The sequence below is a fragment of the Mytilus trossulus genome, unplaced genomic scaffold (genome assembly GCF_036588685.1).
Source record: "Mytilus trossulus isolate FHL-02 unplaced genomic scaffold, PNRI_Mtr1.1.1.hap1 h1tg000380l__unscaffolded, whole genome shotgun sequence".
Lineage (NCBI taxonomy): Eukaryota > Metazoa > Mollusca > Bivalvia > Mytilida > Mytilidae > Mytilus > Mytilus trossulus.
Window position 1 is genome coordinate 106,917 of NW_026963343.1, and position 20,164 is coordinate 127,080.

Sequence of the window (20,164 nt, forward strand, 5' to 3'; positions counted from 1 at the left end):
ACTATCTCATTAAATACATTATAGTGGTATTGTTTAAAGTAATAAGTACAAACTATAGATAATATAATATAACATTTTTTTCTTCCTTTGCTAAATGATACCGTCAAATCCACGGGAGACCTGACGTAACTAAGGAGGGAATCGCCATTGTTAATTGATGGCTCAACAAATGTTCGATTACTACAATATTATTGAAAAATGAATAAACACCTATACCTTGTTTCACCTTTTAAATGTAATTTTATCCGAATTTAAAACAAAGAGGTAACGTATTAACCTCTAATTTGTAAGTTTTCATTTACATGTCGTTACGTTTAGCCCTTAATTATTCATGAAGTTTCGCGGAGTTTGTTTGTATGTCAAACTTAATTATTTTTGCAAGCTTTAACTTACCATTTCCTTTTGTAAAGCATAATACTCGGAATAACAGTACTAGTACTGCAGTTTAACAGTTTCCACCGTCAATTTTGTTTTGACGGTAGCAACTCTTTAACTACAGTACTGTTATTCATCCATTTAAATACAGCATATTTTTCTGTTCATTATTTGTTTAAATGTTATGAACAGTTTGTTATTTCATAGAGTGTGGCAAATGTCATTTGAAGCAAAATCTTATTGTATATTGGGCTTATATTTACACAATATGTATAATATATGCCATTGCAAAATTTAACTAGATTTACACCTATCATTTACAATTTTGAAAAAAGTAATGAGGAATGCTCTTGTAGTACCTGATTTTAACTATTTTTTTCTTAGAATTTAGTTCCTAAATAAACCTAGAAATTGCCAATCTTTCAAGTGTGGATGTCAACTTGGTGAAAAATCACTTATGAGTACATGATGGTGTTACTGAGCAATAATAAATATTCTCCTTGGAAACATATCTACAAAGTTGGAGACAATAATTGGTATATAGATATAGGAAGATGTGGTGTGAGTGGCAATGAGACAACTCTCCATCCAAATAACAATTCATAAAAAAGGTATACCATTATAGGTCAATGTACGGCCTTCAACACGGAGCCTTGGGTCACACCGAACAACAAGCTATAAAGGGCCCCAAAATTACTAGTGTAAAACCATTCAAACGGGAAAACCAAAGGTCTAATCTATATAAAAAAACGAGAAACGAGAAACACGTATATACAAGTATATATTACATAAACAAACGACAACTACTGTACATCAGATTCCTGACTTAGGACAGGTGCAAATATTTGCAGCGGGATTAAACGTTTTAATGGTTCCAAACCTTTTCCCTTTTTCTGAAACAACAGCATAACATCACAACATAGAAAAACACACGTTAAAATATCAATTGGTATCCTCTACTAGTATTAACATTTTGTGGGTTGTTGCATGTGCAAGTTTTACCCTCTTGTCATTGTTGTCAATATAATGGGATTTTATGCGACAGTTATACATTTGTACAATCAAGAGGTGCAGTTAGCTATAAAATCAGGTTTAATCCACCATTTTCTACATAAGAAAATACCTGTACCAAGTCAGGAATATGACAGTTGTAATCAATTCGTTTGCAGTTTTTGATGTTTTTGATTTTGCCATTTGATTAAGGACTTTCCGTCTTTATTGTCCTAGGAGTTCGGTATTTTTATGATTGTTTTCTCCATTATTATATGGAACTAGATAATCGAACCTTGAATAATCTAGTTCATTTTTCTAGATATGTACCGAACATATTTTTGTTGAAAAAAAAAGTACTCCATGCGCAATCAATGTATTGTTAAATGTAGTTATATTTGTTAGATCGGACGAGCTAAGCCTTTCTCAACTGATTTTTATACGACCGCAAATTTTAAACATTTTCGTCGTATATTGCTATCACGTTGGCGTCGTCGTCTGCGTCGTCGTCGTCGTCGTCGTTGTCGTCGTCGTCGTCGTCGTCCGAATACTTTTAGTTTTCGCACTCTAACTTAAGTAAAAGTGAATATAAATCTATAAAATTTTATCACAAGGTTTATGACCACAAAAGGAAGGTTGGTATTGATTTTGGGAGTTTTGGTCCCAACATTTTAGGAATTAGGGGCCAAAAAGGGCCCAAATAAGCATTTTCTTGGTTTTCGCACTATAACTTTAGCTTAAGTTAATAGAAATCTATGAAATTTTGACACAAGGTTTATGACCACAAAAGAAAGGTTGGGATTGATTTTGGGAGTTTTGGTTTTAATAGTGTAGAAATTAGGGGCCAAAAAAGGGCCCAAATAAGCATTATTCTTGGTTTTCGCACAATAACTTTAGTTTAAGTAAATAGAAAATAATGAAATTTAAACACAATGTTTATGACCACAAAAGGAAGGTTGGTATTGATTTTGGGAGTTTAGGTCCCAACAGTTTAGGAATTAGGGGCCAAAAAGGGACCCAAATAAGCATTTTTCTTGGTTTTCGCACCATAACTTTAGTATAAGTAAATAGAAATCTATGAAATTTAAACACAAGGTTTATGACCATAAAAGGAAGGTTGGTAATGATTTTGGGAGTTTTGGTCCGAACAGTTTAGGAAAAAGGGGCCCAAAGGGTCCAAAATTAAACTTTGTTTGATTTCATCAAAATTGAATAATTGGGGTTCTTTGATATGCCGAATCTAACTGTGTATGTAAATTTTTAACTTTTGGTCCCGTTTTCAAATTGGTCTACATTAAGGTCCAAAGGGTCCAAAATTAAACTTCGTTTGATTTTGACAAAAAATTAATCGGTTGGGTTCTTTGATATGCTGAATCTAAAAATGTACTTAGATTCTTGATTATCGGCCCAGTTTTCAAGTTGGTCCAAATCGGGGTCCAAAATTAAACTTTGTTTGATTTCATCAAAAATTGAATAAATGGGGTTCTTTGATATGCCAAATCTAACTGTGTATGTAGATTCCTCATTTTTGGTCTTGTTTTCAAATTGGTCTACATTAAAGTCCAAAGGGTCCAAAATTAAACTTAGTTTGATTTTAACAAAAATTGAAATCTTAGGGTTCTTTGATATGCTGAATCCAAACATGTACTTAGATTTTTGATTCTGGGCCCAGTTTTCAAGTTGGTCCAAATCAGGATCTAAAATTATTATATTAAGTTTTGTGCAATAGCAAGTCTTTTCAATTGCACAGTATTGCGCAATGGCAAGAAATATCTTATTGCAAAATATTGTGAAATAGCAATTTTGTTTTTAATTAGAGTTATCTTTCTTTGTCCAGAATAGTAAGCAAGAAATATCTAATTGTAAGAATTTTTTTTATTTGGAGTTATCTTTCTTTGTCCAGAATCAACTTAAATCTTTGTTATATATACAATATACAATGTATATTCACTTTTTACTACCAACTGATAAATTAAAATAATCTTTACCATTCAGTGATAACAAGCAGTTTTTTTTACATCTTAATATTTTATGATGTATTTAAATGAGTAGTAATTGTTGCAAACTCCATTAGAAATTTGAATTGAGATTAGTTTTGGAAAAAGGGAAAGGGGGATGTGATTAAAAAAAATGGGTTCAATTTTCTCATTTGAAATTTCATAAATAAAAAGAAAATTTCTTCAAACATTTTTTTTGAGAGGAATAATATTCAACAGCATAGTGAATTGCTCTAAGAGAAAACAAAAATTTTAATTTCATTAGAACACATTCATTCTGTGTCAGAAACCTATGCTGTGTCAACTATTTAATCACAATCCAAATTTAGAGCTGAATCCAGCTTGAATGTTGTGTCCATACTTGCCCCAACCATTCAGGGTTCAACCTCTGCGGTCGTATAAAGCTACGCCCTGCGGAGCATCTGGTTATAGTTAGTTGTAATGTTACATCATTGTCCCAGGTTATGGGAAGGATTGGCGTCTTCATACTAGTTTAACCCCTGACACATTCCGTATGGTCCGTTTCAAGTCAGAAAAAAGACTAATCACTAAAACACTGAACAACGAGAAAAATTTAAATGCCGGTACCAATTCAGGAATATGATAGTTCTTGTCTATTCGTTTCTTATATGTGTTGTCCTGTGATTTTGCCATGTGATTTGGGACTTTTGATTTTCCTCTGAGTTCAGTATTATTGTGAGTTTACTTTTTACTGCATTTCATGCATTTCATATTTTGCCGTCATACTCGACCTCGGATAATTCGATACTATTGTCCAGTCCTTTCGCCTGAAAGAGGTTCTGCTGTAGTTACTTTAGGGCAAAAGTCAAATACCAGAGTACTATCATATGTCTAGTTACATGACAATACCTGAATATGCATCGACCAAATCAATTGACATTTAGAAAACTATAAATGGACCACGACTAATAGATAAAAAATAGATTGACCTTAATAGGCATTTTTATACTTTTACGGCCCTTGATCATCAGGATAATAGTTCAATCGTGATTTCTTCATGAAAACATAAGTGTAACCCATGGACTAAATCATTTGAAATTGACTATTTTCTAGGGTTTAAAACTATAAAGCTATAAAACCAGATTCAATCCACCATTTTCTACATTAGAAAATGCCTGTACCAAGTCAGGAATTTGACAGTTGTTATCCATTCGTTTGATGTGTTTGGACTTTTGATTTTGCCTTTTGATTTTGGATTTTCCTTTTTGAATTTTCCTCGGAGTTCGGTATTTTTGTGTTTTTACTTTTTACATGAAAAAGTACTTTGACTGATTGAAAATTTAGCTGAGGCTGCTTTTAAGAGAAAAAAACCTTTATAGTTAATTTGATCCATTATTTGCTAAAAACTTCACTTTACCTCAGTGTACTGAAATTCAAAATAACAATGGCCATTGGACATAAAGCAAGCAATCATCAAACAATCGATGAATAAATTGTAACATCTTATAACTTAACATAATTATTTGATGTGATTTTTGTTTTCTTCTGTGCTCTACATTAAGGTCTATATATGTATTAAGCTTTAATGGTTGACTCCCCTACCTTCATCTTGAATGTTTTCTTTAGATTTCTGACGGATTATGTTCTGTACGACCTCCTGGAAACCAAAAAAATATCGTTTTATATTATAACTTTACTCTTGGAGCCATATTGCATACACCTTGTCCAAAAGTTTTTTTTGTCAGTGTGATTATTGGTTTATGTTTATTAAAAACATAGATATATCAGTCACATATCTCTCGTGTAATACCACCAAGAATATTCAAAACGCTTACTTTCAGAATAAATATATGGTAACTCTTGCTTTCCGTTTCAAGAAACGCTTACTTTCTGATTTCGCTAAAGAAAATTACAGATATGGTAAAAAAAAAAGAAAATAAGAAAATAAAATATTACCGAACTGCAAGGTTACTTCAATATTAAATGAATATATAGATTCTTACATTGAAACTAGCAAATTATCGAATGTATCCAATCTATTTTTTAGTTATCAATTTGAAAGTCCGAGTCTTTTAAATGATTTGAATATAGAGATCGGATAAATTCGATAATTGTACTAAATATTTTGGTACAGAAATAATACAATATTCCATGTTTGAAAATCATAATTTTAAGAGATTTCACATAGAAAAACTTTCAAAATCCTGAAAATGTAACGGTAGTTACCAAAAATATGTAGTACCTAAATTTCAAGTACAAATTAAGTACTGTAAAATAAAGGTTTCTAAATATTACAATAATTTTATGGGCGTCAAGTTGGTTACCTATTCCCTATTCCCTATTCGTTACCTATTCCCTATTCCCTATTCGTTACCTATTCCCTATTCCCTATTCGTTACCTTTTCGTTACCTATCCCCTTTTCCCTATTCGTTGCCTATTCGTTACCTATTCCCTATTCCCTATTCGTTGCCTATTCGTTACCTATTCCCTATTCCCTATTCGTTACCTATTCCCTATTCCCTATTCGTTACCTATTCGTTACTTATTTGAATTTTATTTTAATATCCTTCCCCCTTTTTAATTATGGCACGGAAAAGTTTAATATGACTGCCATGGAAACGGCACAATTGTGAAAAAATCTGTTTTTGGTTTTTGGTGAACTGTTTGGATATGCTTCAACTCAGAATCATCATATTTTAAAACAATGTAGGTGCCCACTATATACAGGTGTTGGATGACTTTTGCGATCATTGGAACTATGTTGCCATGGAAACTACACCAAAATTTTCAAAATTCTCAAAATGCTCAAAACTTCATGAAACTTCACAGTAATGATGAGCAACAATGGTAGATGTGGCATTTGGAGTTGGAATTTCCAAAATAGGTCTTGTTACCATGGAAACAATGCAAAAACGTCAAAAATTTCAAAAATAAGAATTTTGAGTAAACTGGAAGAGGTAAAATGATCTTTTTATGAACTTTTTATATGTGTTTGTGCTCAACCGATCCTTTTACTTCATGTTCGATACGCATTTGTTCCTTACTTGTTTTTTATACGTTCTACCTTTTAACAGCTTTATATCCGTATGTTTGGAGATGGATCTTGGTTCGACGGGATGAAATCACCGTGTTAGCGCTTGCATACAAAAGAAGATGTGGTATGATTGCCAATGAGACAACACTCCACATTAGACCAAAATAACACAGAAATTATCAACTATAGTTCACTGTACGACCTTCAACAATGAGCATAGCCCAAACCGTGTAGTCACCTATAAAAGGCCCAGACATGACAACCTCATACAATTCAAACAACAAAACTGACGGCCGTATTTCATATACAAAAAAATAAACGGAATATGTAACACAAAAACAAACGATAACTACTTAATTTCAGGCTCTTGTCTAGGGACAGGCACATACTAACATAATGTGGTGGAGTTAAACATGTAAGCAGGGTGTACATCGTTTCGGACCATGCATGCTATTACCTTGTTTAATTCGGTCCATCACTCGCTTATAATTCGCTTATAATACGAGTATCTTACGTTGCACCTTTTAAAACATCATTTTCAATTGTCTTGTTGTCTCTGGTGGAAGATTTGGGCTCTTACAGGTGATATAACTCTATAAGTGCATTTGTATCCGTTCCAGCGCTCGGATAATACCCTGTTAAATATTCGTTACTTATTCGCTTTTACAAAGTTTGTTGTACGTTGCACCTTTTAGAAAAGAATTTTCAATTAAGTTCATATCTCTGGTGGTAATAATGTGTTCTTATAGATGTAATTCCCCTATTAGCGCATATGTACTCGTTCCAGCGCTCGGATAAAACCCTGTTACTTATTCGTTCCTTATTTGCTTTTAATGCACGAGGTATACGTTGCACCTTGAAATAAATCGTTTTTGAATTGTGTTCATGTCTCTGGTGGTACAATGTGTTCTTAGAGATAAAATGACCCTTTTAGAGCGCATGTACCCGTCCAAGCGCTCGGTTAATACGCTGTTACCTATTCACTTATAATACGTTTGTTGTATGTTGCACCTTTTAGAAAAGGATTTTTAATTGTCTCCATGTTTCTTGTGGTAACAATGTGTTCTAAGAGATGAAATTACCCTATTAGCGCGCATGTACTCGTTCCAGCGCTTGGTAAATACCCTGTTACCTATTCGTTACCTATTCGTTACCTATTCACTTATAATACGTTTGTTGTACGTTGTACCTTTTAGAAAAGGATTTTCAATTGTGTCCGTATCTTTGGTGGTAACAATGTGTTCTTAGAGATAAAATGACCCTATTAGCGCGCATGTATCCGTTCAAGCAGTCGGTAAATATCCTGTTACCTATTCGTTACCTATTCGTTACTTAATCGCTTTTAATACGTTTGTTGTACGTTGCATCTTTTACAAAAGAATTTTCAATTAAGTTCATATCTCTGGTGGTAACAATGTGTTCTTATAGATGAAATACCCCTATAAGCGCATATGTACTCGTTCCAGCGCTCGGATAATACCCGGTTACTTATTCGTTCCTTAATTAGTTTTAATACACGAGGTATACGTTGCACCTTGAAATAAATCGTTTTTTAATTGTGTTCATGTCTCTGGTGGTAACAATGTGTTTTTAGAGATGAAATGACCTTATTAGAGCGCATGAACCCGTTCCAGCGCTCGGTTTATACCCTGTTACCTATTCGTTACCTATTCGTTACCTTTTCACTTATAATACGTTTGTTGTACGTTGCACCTTTAAGAAAAGGATGTTAAATTGTGTCCGTATCTCTTGTGGTAACAATGTGTTCTTAGAGATGAAATGACCCTATTAGCGCGCATGTACCCGTTCAAGCGCTCGGTTAATACCCTGTTACCTATTCGTTACCTATTCTTTACTTAATCGCTTTTAATACGTTTGTTGTACGTTGCATATTTTAGAAAAGAATTTTCAATTAAGTTCAGATCTCTGGTGGAAATAATGTGTTCTTATAGATGAAATACCCCTATTAGCGCGTATGTACCCGTTCCATCGCTCAGTTAATACCCTGCTACTTATTCGTTTATTATTTGCTTTTAATGCACGAGGTATACGTTGCACCTTGAATTAAATCGTTTTTTAATTGTGTTCATGTCTCTGGTGGTAACAATGTGTTCTTAGAGATGAAATGACCCTTTAAGAGCGCATGTACCCGTTCCAGCGCTCGGTTAATGCCCTGTTACCTATTCGTTACCTATTCGTTACCTATTCACTTAGAATACGTTTGTTGTACGTTGCACCTTTAAGAAAAGGATGTTTAATTGTGTCCGTGTCTCTTGTGGTAACACATTGTTACCACAATAGACATGGAGACAATTAAAAATCCTTTTCTAAAAGGTGCAATGACAGCGAACGTATTATAAGTGAATAGGTAACGAATAGGTAACGAATAGGTAACTAATAGGTAACAATGTATTAACCGAGCGCTGGAACGGGTTCATGCGCTCTTATAGGGTCATTTCATCTCTAAGAACACATTGTTACCATTAGGGAGACATGAACACAATTATAAAAAGATGTATTTGAAGGTGCACCGTATACCCCGCGCATTAAAAGCGAATAAGTAACGAATAGGTAACAGGTTATTTACCACGCGCTGGAACGGGTACATGCGCACTAATAGGTCATTTCATCTCTAAGAACACATTGTTACCACCAGAGACATGGGCACAATTGAAAATCCTTTTTTAAAAGGTGCAACGTACAACAAACGTATTAAAAGCGAATAAGTAACGAATAGGTAACGAATAGGTAACAGGGTATTAACCGAGCGCTTGAACGGGTACATGCGCGCTAAAAGGGTCATGTCATCTCTAAGAACACATTGTTACTACCAGAGACACGGACACAATTGAAAATCCTTTTCTAAAAGGCGCAACGTACAACAAACGTATTATAAGTGAATAGGTAACGAATAGGTAACAGGGTATTTACTGAGCGCTGGAACGGGTACATGCGCGCTAATAGGGCAATTTCATCTCTAAGAACACATTGTTACCACCAAAGACATGGAGACAATTAAAAATCCTTTTCTTAAAGGTGCAACCTACAACAAACGTATTATAAGTGAATAGGTAATGAATAGGTAACAGAATATTAACCGAGCGCTGGAACGGGTCCATGCGCTCTAAAAGGGTCATCTCATCTCTAAGAACACATTGTTACCACCAGAGACATGAACACAATTAAAAAACGATTTATGTCAAGGTGCAACGTTTACCTCGTGCATTAAAAGCAAATAAGGAACGAATAAGTAACAGGGTACTATCCGAGCGCTGGAACGAGTACATATGTGCTAATAGGGGTATTTCATCTATAAGAACACATTATTACCACCAGAGATATGAACTTAATTGAAAATTCTTTTCTAAAAGGTGCAACGTACAACAAACTTTTTAAAAGCGAATAAGTAACGAATAGGTAACAGGGTATTTTCCGAGCGCTGGAACGGATACAAATGCACTTATATCACCTCTTAGAGCCCAAATCTTCCACCAGAGACAACAAAACAATTGAAAATGATGTTTTCAAAGGTGCAACGACAGATACTCGTATTATAAGCGAATTATAAGTGAGTGATCCAACGAATTAAACAAGGTAATAGCATGCTCCGAAACGATGTACACCCTGCTTACATGTTTAACTCCACCACATTATGTTAGTATGTGCCTGTCCCTGCACAAGAGCCTGAAATTAATTAGTTATTGTTTGTTTTTGTGTTACATATTTCCTTTTATTTTTTTGTATATGAAATACGGCGGTCAATTTTGTTGTTTGAATTGTATGAGGTTGTCATGCCTGGGCCTCTTATAGGTGACTACACGGTTTGGGCTATGCTCATTGTTGAAGGCCGTACAGTAAACTATAGTTGATAATTTCTGTGTCATTTTGGTCTAATGTGGAGTGTTGTCTCATTGGCAATCATACCACATCTTCTTTTTTATGCAAGCGCTAACACGGTGATTTCATCCCGTCGAACCAAGATCCATCTTCAAACATACGGACATAAAGCAGTTAAAAGGTAGAACGTATAAAAAAACAAGTAAGGAACAAATGCGTATCGAACATGAAGTAAAAGGATCGGTTGAGCACAAACACATATAAATAGGTCATAAAAAGATCATTTTACCTCAACAAATTAAGAACTATTACCATATGTAAGAGTATTAACAACTAGATTTATAATTGCTAGCAATAACGGATGGCACCCTTCCCCTAGTTACCAGGTGAGCGGCAGCCATTTTGACAATTCCAAAGTCAAAGAGAGCATCTACAGATGTCTAGTAACATTTTTGCAAAGTTTCATTAAGTTTCCATGGTTACGGCGGCCATTTTGAAAATTCTAACTTCAAAATCCAACTCTGCCTATGCCAGTTACCATTCCTGTAAAGTTTCATCCAGTTTACTCAAAATTCTTTTTTTTGAAATTTTTGACCTTTTTGCATTGTTTCCATGGTAACAAGACCTATTTTGGAAATTCCAACTCCAAATGCCACATCTACCATTGTTGCTCATCATTACTGTGAAGTTTCATGAAGTTTTGAGCATTTTGAGAATTTTGAAAATTTTGGTGTAGTTTCTATGGCAACATAGTTCCAATGATCGCCAAAGTCATCCAACACCTGTATATAGTGGGCACCTACATTGTTTTAAAATACGATGATTCTGAGTTGAAGCATATCCAAACAGTTCACCAAAAACCAAAAACAGATTTTTTCACAATTGTGCCGTTTCCATGGCAGCCATATTAAACTTTTCCGTGCCATAATTAAACAGGGGTAAGGATATTAAAATTCAAATAAGTAACGAATAGGTAACGAATAGGGAATAGGGAATAGGTAACGAATAGGGAATATGGAATTGGTAACGAATAGGGAATAGGGAATAGGTAACGAATAGGCAACGAATAGGGAATAGGGAATAGGTAACGAATAGGCAACGAATAGGGAATAGGGAATAGGTAACGAATAGGTAACGAATAGGGAATAGGGAATAGGTAACGAATAGGCACCGAATAGGGAATAGGGAATAGGTAACGAATAGGTAACGAATAGGGAATAGGGAATAGGTAACGAATAGGGAATAGGGAATAGGTAACCAACTTGACGCCCATAATAATTTTAAGGTAACAAAACAGTACTGAATATTAAAAGTAAATTTCCAGTACTACAGATTTGTTGTATAGAAATAGTACCTATGCAAAAGTAGCTGTGTAAATTGTGGTTTTTTTTTTCAGACTTTTGGTAATTTTGATCAATGGTTTTTATTGTTAATATCTATTCAAATCTAATATGAGAAATGATTGCTGATTGAATTTTACCGTTATTTAAAAAGTATATGCCCGTAAGTCGTATCTAAAAACCACAAAATAAGATAACAACAAAATGAATATCCATATTATGTTTTGCATTCATTGCATTAAAAATCTAATGGCAGATTTAGACTTTTTGTAATTTTGATGGATGATTTTTATTGTTAATATCTATTCAAATCTAATATGAGAAATAAATGCTGATTGAATTTTACCGTTACTAAAGAAGCATATGACCGTAATAATCGTATCTAAAACCACAAAATAAGAAAACAATAAAATAAATATCCATGTAATGTTTTGCATTCATTGCATTAAAAATCTAATGGCAAATGTATATATTTTCGATGTTAGATTTTATCTATTTATAGTTTTCTTTAAATATATGCATGTTCCTTATATCCTCTTCCCTTTTCACGAATGTGACTAACGAATTGTACTATTTACCGAGTTTGGTAAACATATGCAACACGAAGGGTACCACAAATGGAGCAGGATCTGAAATAACCCCCAACTTTTGTGTGATTCGTGTTGCTTAGTCTTTAGTTTTTTATGTTTGGTCTGTGAACTATTCTTTGTCTGTTTGTTTTTTCCTTATTAGCTATGGGATTGTCAGTTTTTTTTCGATTTATGAGTTTAACTGTCCCTCTGGTATCTTTCACCCCTATTTTATACGGGGTATGATAATAGTTATCAAAGGTACCAGGATTATAATATAGTACGCCAGACGAGCGTTTCGTCTACATAAGACTCACCAGTGACGATCATATCCCAATATTTATAAAGCCAAACAAGTACAAAGTTGAAGAGCATTGAGGATACATTATGTTGGTAAATTGATGCAGGCATATCGATCTGTATGGTGTCATATATCAATACAAATACGTTTATTTTATTATAAGTGTGACATTGTGTGTATATATATATATACAGTCTAATAATAATAAATGTCCCTAAATGTGTTTGGCTTTTAAACTTTTTTCATCTGGGTGTCGCTGGCCAGTCTTATGTGGACGTTGCGCACGTCTGGCGTATTGCATTCTAAACAACGTACCTTTTGTTGGCTATTAATCGTTAGTTTTTCTGACCTATATTTTCTCCCATTTATTTGTATTATAGTCCTGTCATGTAATGATGTCATTTTAATGTCATAATTAACATTGTCATAAAAGCGGGAGTTTTGGCACTTTTAGAAATTTCTATAATATTTTCATATGAACTTGGATTTTGATAACAAGGAATTAATCCAAAAAAAGAACCACAACATTAGGCAAGAAAATTGATGAATTGATAAAGAGGGACGAATATACCAAAGGGACAGGCAAACCCATCAATTGAAAATAAACTGACAACACAATGGCTTAAATTAAAAAGTCAAATATTAGTACAAAAAATACCCAACATAGAAACTATAGACTAATTATATATTTAATGCAACACGAACCCCACCAAAAACGGGGTTTAATCTCATGTGCTCCGGAAGGGTAAGCAGTAGTCCAGTCAATCTAGCATAAATTTGACCCTAACCTGAAAGTAATTGCAACAGAAGATTTTAAAGTTTTAATCTTTAGCATTATACCCCAAATATACAAAGAAAAAAGTCCCATAAAATCTAACTTGAGGAAGACTGAAAAAATCATCATTCAAAATTCCTATGGAGATTTGTATTGAAAAGGGAGATAACTCTTGCAAAAAAGGCAGAAATATCAATAAAAATTGATACAAAATTATAACTTTACTGCTTCTATTCATCAGAATGTATTGATTCTTGACTTTTTAGCGGTCTTTACAGTACAACAAACAACTCTAAATGAGTTTTCATATATTTTATCAAGCTATAATCTAGATTTCGTAATTCATTAGTTGACCATTTATTGAATTTTTCAACATGTCAAGGTAAAGAATCTCAAATTTAATAAAAATAATTAAGCATGTATTCTTCTTTTTGTGGTTTAAATTTTCTTTAGATAAGTGAGTTGCTGAAATAATATAATATATAGATATAATCATTACCAAATTTTCAAATTATTTTTTCAAAACGGTTACAAAGCTTCAAATTTGCAATTTTCTTTAATAAAAAAGGCACGAAAAAAATAAAACTCCCCATAACACTTCGGTTTTGTACATTTCATGAGCAAAAGATTATATCATTCAGTCAAAAACAAACTTATAACCTCATCAAAGTATCATACTTTACATAAATTTCAAGAAAAACAACAAAAAAATGACCAAAAAAGACTCATTTTTGTAAGAGTTATCTACCCTTCCAATGTTAATTTCCATAGGAAATTAAAAATGCTGATTTTGAGTTTTCCTCAAGTTAGATTTTATGGGACTTTTTTTCTGTGTATATAAGGGCATAATGCTATAGTTTAGAACTAAAACATTTTCTGTTGCAATTAGTTTGAGGTTAAATCTTAGTTTGACTGGACTACAGATCGTGTTCCACATGTTGCTTATGTTATAACAAATCTGGAAAATAGTCTAATTTGAAAAGGGAAGGGTGTTCACTGTTGTAGTTACTACATAAGGAACATATCTGATATCATCTGTGAAATGGTTATTTCATAACAGTCAACCAACTGATAATGGTGTCTTAAAATTTATGTAGAGATGATTTTAACTTCACTTTTTGGAACTCTGGTTTTAAAAGTCTTTTGTGAGCAGCAATCCTTTATCAATGAAACTTGATAGGAGAAACATTGAGCCTCGAAATATCGTACCAATTGGGAGATATATACTCCGTATGCAGGCCCTGCTTGAATGCTGCTACATAGAAATGGAAAGTTTACAATTGTGAAGCTGAATGTGGAGTATAATACGCATTGTCACTGAGAGTTGACAGACTAGTGATCTTTGTAATGCACTTTTTGCACCACTAAGCCACAGAGGAGCATAAAAAACTAAAATAGAATCATACCTTAATGTTAGCTATTAACACAACATTGTTAATACCCATTGTAGCCAGTTGTTCAGCTGTTTTTGTGCAAATAGATTCCATTAATTCAGCATTACCATTAGCAATAGCGGTCTTTATTTCTGCAGATGTTGCATCTATTTTTGTATCAATCTAAAATAAGAAAACATTTAAGCTTTTAATTGTAATTTTTCACACAGCATACTCTTTCTACAATTAGTTTTTATTTTTGGTGCCAAATCGCAATGTTATCTATTTGTCTATACTATAACTTGTGAGACCCACAAACATAGTTTGTTGTCTCTGTGTGGGAGTCTTCCCTATGATCTCTTGATTGAAAACAGAAATAGATTGACTGTTCCTTTGCTTTATGTGATTTGTTGATGTGCATGTGTTTACTGATTTTATGTCATTGATTGATACCCCATATCCTTCTTTTCTATCATATGTTAGCTTTTTATATTTTGTCTTTTCTTCTTTCAAATCACACAACCAGTTCAACAAAACATGTGACAGAAATATTCTTTGTGTGGTAATTTTTGTAAGTTGAAAATATCAATAATGCTGATTGATCTTTATTTTTTGGCCTGTGACTAGTTTTATAATAACAAAAGTTGATAAGTTGTAAAAATTCCATATTTGGCAGATTTATATGATTCAATTACAAACTATTTGTGTAGAAATTTGTTTGATTCATTGTTAAAGTTTAGTATTCCAATGCATTATGAATCTATATCATGTATATTCTGTAAACCAAATTATTTTTGCAAATACATGTACACTATTTCGTGTTTGGAAATTTCTAACCAACTTTGCAAGGATTTTATTACTGTCAAGTAAACAATAATTTATTGCTTTTTAAAAGTGAATGGTTTTAGGTACTAGTAACTATACAGACTTAAAGTACATACCTTTTCAAGTATAACATGTACATCTACAAGACATGTTACATAATATTGACACAGAGACTCATCTAATGGTCTCTTTTGTATTATTACAAGTTCATTTTGTTTACTTTGGTCCAGCTGTAAAACATGTGCTGTCAAGTCTCTCCAGAGGGTGTTGTATTCTGTCTCAGAAATAGCACCATCTGTGTTGTGGCTGAGATAGTTGTTCTTGAATTCTCGGAGGTCACAAATCAAAGTTCCTTCATCTGATCATAGGCTACAGCAGTTTAGTAAGATTAAACTTAACAGAGTGAGGTCAAGATCTTTCAAGGAAATAGGTTTCGGTGTATATTTACAATGACAGTTATGTTTCTTTGATCCTGCAGTGTACATACGATTCCACTGGTTATATTTAAGTGGAAGGGATTGCTGGTTTACACAATTAGCAGTGTCTACACAACATTTGTTATTTTTGTGACGTAAATGAAATAGGATGTGTTTGACAGGAAGACTGTTAACAAAATCTTGCAAACAGCCCAATCCTTTACTTGTGTAGCCATCTTCTAGCTTCTTTCTCAGTAGTGGAGAAACAATTTCTAGTATCACAGAACCAACAATTAGGTACCTCCTCTTGTCCTCTCTATCCATTCTGGAAACAGCATTAAAGAAATTAAATAATAAAATGTTTAAGCTATCCAGGTACTAAATATAACCACATTAACTTTATATTTAACTTGTTTGACTCAGAAACATATGTCCAAAAATTGTTTCTGTTCTCTAATTGTCTCCTGTGCAACACTTTGCAAAGGACATACATATACCAGGTGTTTTCCTGTTAACCCGTTAATTAAGTCATATCAGGGCTCTCAAGTGAACATTCTTGCCAGATTTATATAAAACTTGTATCTGAGGTTTATATATATAAGCATTGTTTTGGACGAGTTGGAAAATCAGTAGCAATCAATTATTGATTTAAGGGTTATGCACCTAAAAAGCTTGGAAACATTAATTATATGGAAAATTGCACTGTTGGCCATCTCACTTGTTCAACTCTACCTGATTTTTCGGAACCCTTTATTACATAGACAGATATAAGAAGATATTTGAGGAGTACCAATGAGACATGTCTCCATCATAGTTCCAATTTGTAAAAGTGAGGCATTCAACAAAGAGCCATGCATACACAGAACAACAAGCTATAAAGGGCCCCAAAAATGACTTGTGTTAAACCATTAAAAACATATAAACAAAGGTCTACTCTATATAAAACAACAAGAAATGAGAAACACTTACAAACCACATCAACCTCCATATATTCTTTTGTCTGCCCTCAAAACTAATGTATGCACAACTTTTTAAACATTATTCCTAGGGAAGAAATGCAAATTAAAAGTCTTCTATTTGTGAACGCTGCCTACAACATTTTTTTTGTCATTTTTTCCCTTTAACATGTTTAAGACTTTGACTGAATTTCATACACTGGGAGGAGCATAGATTTCAATGAGGGTTAGTTGGTTGATTGGTTTGTTCACCCTTCTGTCTGCTACATGTCCAAGTTTTGGTCAAGGTAGTTTTTGATGAAGTTGAGGTCAAATGATATGGAAATTTAGAACACATGTTCCTAATGATACAATCTTTCTAATTTTGATTCCAAATTAGACTTTATTTCAATTTCATGATGCATTAAACATTGAAAATGATAGTGTTAGTGTAGGATCCATATACTCTGGACAGATTCTTCTTGTTTAGGCCCCACCTGCGTAAGTAGAGAGGCATTATGTCTTTTGGTCTGTGTGTCCATTTGTCAGTTCATTCTTTGGTCCAGTTGTCCGTCCTTGGGTCTGTCCTGATTTAGGTTAAAGTTTTTGGTCAAAGTAGTGTTTGATGAAGTTGAAGTCCGATCAACTTGAAACTTTGTAAACGTGTTCCCTATGGTTTGATCTTTTAAATTATTATGCCAAATTAGAGTTTTTACCCCATTTTCAAGGTCCACTGAACATAGAAAATGATAATGTGAGTGGGGCATCTGTGTACTGTGGACACATTCTTGTTTCTAAATACATTGGTTAATGTTCAAAAGTAGGAACAGATGATTTTATATGTATAGACTGATTAGTTGTGTAAGGTAATATAATTGTACATTTTTATAAGATTTGAAAATTTCTACTCTCAATTTCAATAAGATGCAATCATGTGACATTTTATAAACTTTCAGTTTAGAAAAACAAAAAAAAGTGTTAATGCTACAAACCTTTTTCTTATTTCATTTTCTATTTCCAAATATTTTGTAGACATAAGAAACAAAACCAATTGTGCTTTCACAGGAAAACCATTCAATTGTGGAAATACCCTTTGCTATTTTTAAACATAATTAAATCACATGATAAAGTATAAGGGTATCCTGACTATTGATTTACTTCACAAGTTTTGTAAAATGGGGTCCTCTAGGGGTGAATTTGGTCACAATGTTTATATAAAGGAAATAATAGATACAGTAGTATTGGAAACATACAAAGGGAAATAAAATACACATGTATTTATAAAACTAACTTTGATCAATTTGTCAACAAGAGATTATATATCCTTTAAATGACCTTATTACATTATAAATGAAATGATTGAGTTCTATAGACATGATAGAGTGTTATACCAAACATAGGGTTAATAATAATAAATTGTTATACCAATGATTGGTAAGCAGTGTTTATAAATGTTTTTGTAAACAAAAAGAAATTTTTGGTAAGCAATTTAAATGTATTTATAGAACATTTGACATGAAATACTCATTTTATCGGGAATTAAAAAGTGTGAGTTATCATAATTACAAACAAATGATAAACCTTTTCAATATGATACTTTATGAGACAACTCATTAGTCAGGTCACAGAAGAACAATATAATACACTCATTGTCAGGTAGTCTGAATGATGGGTTTACTAGGAGTAAGAATGACAAAGGTCAAGCCAATTTCATCTTATTAATTTAATGATACAAAGTACTGTTGAAGGCCCAAGATTAGATAAGATACATTTAGTCTAAAGTAAGATGTGTAAAAAAATAAGAAAACACCAAATCTCATGTTATTGTTTTTCAACTATAAAAACATATACATCAACAATAAATGCCATGCAAAATTAAAGGCAGGGATATTTTGTAAAAATGTTTTAAAAAAATGAAAATCTCAATGCATTAAAATTTAAACTGACCGTAAGTGGTGCTCTCTACTAATATATGTAGTTTATTATAAAAAAAAATCTGACCAAATTTCAGTTTATTTTAACAAACCAAACTGTGCAACTTGTAAGCAAGTTTAACAAGCTACTTAAGAAAAACATTCAAGTGGTGAAAGCAATAATATCAGTATATCCATTGCTATACCAATCCTACTGAATTAAAATGTTACGCATAAGGTGGTACTAATGTTATAATTTTTAATTATATAATAAATGTCTAAAAATAAGCACTCTTGTTTTTTCGATATATATGGGTAAAAAATTGAAACATGAGTATCACTGACATGTGTATATGAATGACTCATTATAATTTTACAGGTTGATGGTAAAATAACCCTAAGATACAGAGTATATTCTTAGAGAATTATCCAATATACTCAGCTCATTTTAGTGCCAATGGAGAAGAGGTTATCATGGGGTCAAAACATAAAGGTTTTCATTATTATGACATGATGGTTGGGAAGATGATCAGTGTTCCTCCTGTTAAAGGTTAGTAACCATAGACGTTCTCAATTCGTCAGAATCTATTTTATCCAAAATGTTCTAATTGCTCAAAAAGAAGAAAGAAATGTATAGTATAAATAAAGATAAATCCAGAAAAGTACTTGGAACCTGGAAACAGTATAATATATATGTTCCTGTTGGAACACACAAAAATTATAAAGTGATGCTTTCATTTCATAGTTTTATATAGATCTGGAAATATTTATTTCATTTGATAGGTATTTGTGACGTTCTATTAACAGATGATACAAAATGGTTAATATCTGTACACTTTGTTTTTCATTTAGGTTTAGGAGAAGTAAATATGAAGAGATTTGTTGTGTCACCTGATGGAAGATTTATAGCATTCCTAGGACTATATGGAAGTATTTACTTATTGTCAGCCAAGGTATACTCTTTATGATTTTTTTAATTGATATATCACTGAACTAGTATATATTTGTTTAGGGGTCAGCTGAAGGACGCCTCTGGGTGCGGGAATTTCTCGCTACATTGAAGACCTGTTGGTGACCTTCTGCTGTTGTCTTTTTTTATTTGGTCGGGTTGTTGTCTCTTTGACACATTCCCCATTTCCATTCTCAATTTTACCTAGATATTAAATTTCTGTTTACCTGATGTACTTGTAATGAGTATCATCTTATACATAAAGAAACGTTTTATTGACCAAATAGATATAGAAAGATGGGGTATGAGTGCCAATGAGACAACTCACCATTCAAGTCACAATTTATAAAAGTAAACCATTAAAGAACATGGTAAGTTCTGCAACACACAGCCTTTGCTCACACCAAACAGCAAACTCTAAATGGCCCAATTTTTTTTTTAAATAGTGTAAAATCATTCAAACGGGAGAACCAATGGTCTAATCTAAACAAAAAACTATAAACGAAACACTTATGAACCACACCAACAAAAGACAACTACTGAAACGTTTTAATGATACAAAATGTTCTCCCT

General features: G+C 32.9%; 2 protein-coding genes across 2 annotated transcripts in view; one reads left to right on the forward strand and one right to left on the reverse strand.

Annotated features, from left to right (window-relative positions):
• The window catches only part of LOC134702050 (U3 small nucleolar RNA-associated protein 18 homolog), a 119,134-nt gene that overhangs the window by 54,194 nt on the left and 44,776 nt on the right, over positions 1-20,164 (forward strand). The gene's annotated exons all lie outside the window — the stretch shown is intronic.
• On the reverse strand, positions 15,598-17,834 carry LOC134702062 (uncharacterized). Its single transcript, XM_063563159.1, has 2 exons — positions 17,722-17,834; positions 15,598-16,119 (listed from the first exon to the last, which is right to left on the reverse strand). Exons 1-2 carry the CDS (start codon positions 17,763-17,765, stop codon positions 15,741-15,743), a joined length of 423 nt encoding a protein of 140 aa, XP_063419229.1. The 5' UTR covers positions 17,766-17,834; the 3' UTR covers positions 15,598-15,740.

What these genes read in the sequence shown, in the direction of transcription:
- LOC134702062 (XM_063563159.1), bottom strand. Translation starts at nt 17,765, where the DNA reads ATGTCTACAAAATATTTGGAAATAGAAAATGAAATAAGAAAAAG. An exon ending in GAAAATGAAATAAGAAAAAG is followed by an intron (nt 16,120 to 17,721) that starts GTTTGTAGCATT and finishes TGCTGTTTCCAG; the next exon opens with AATGGATAGAGAGGACAAGA.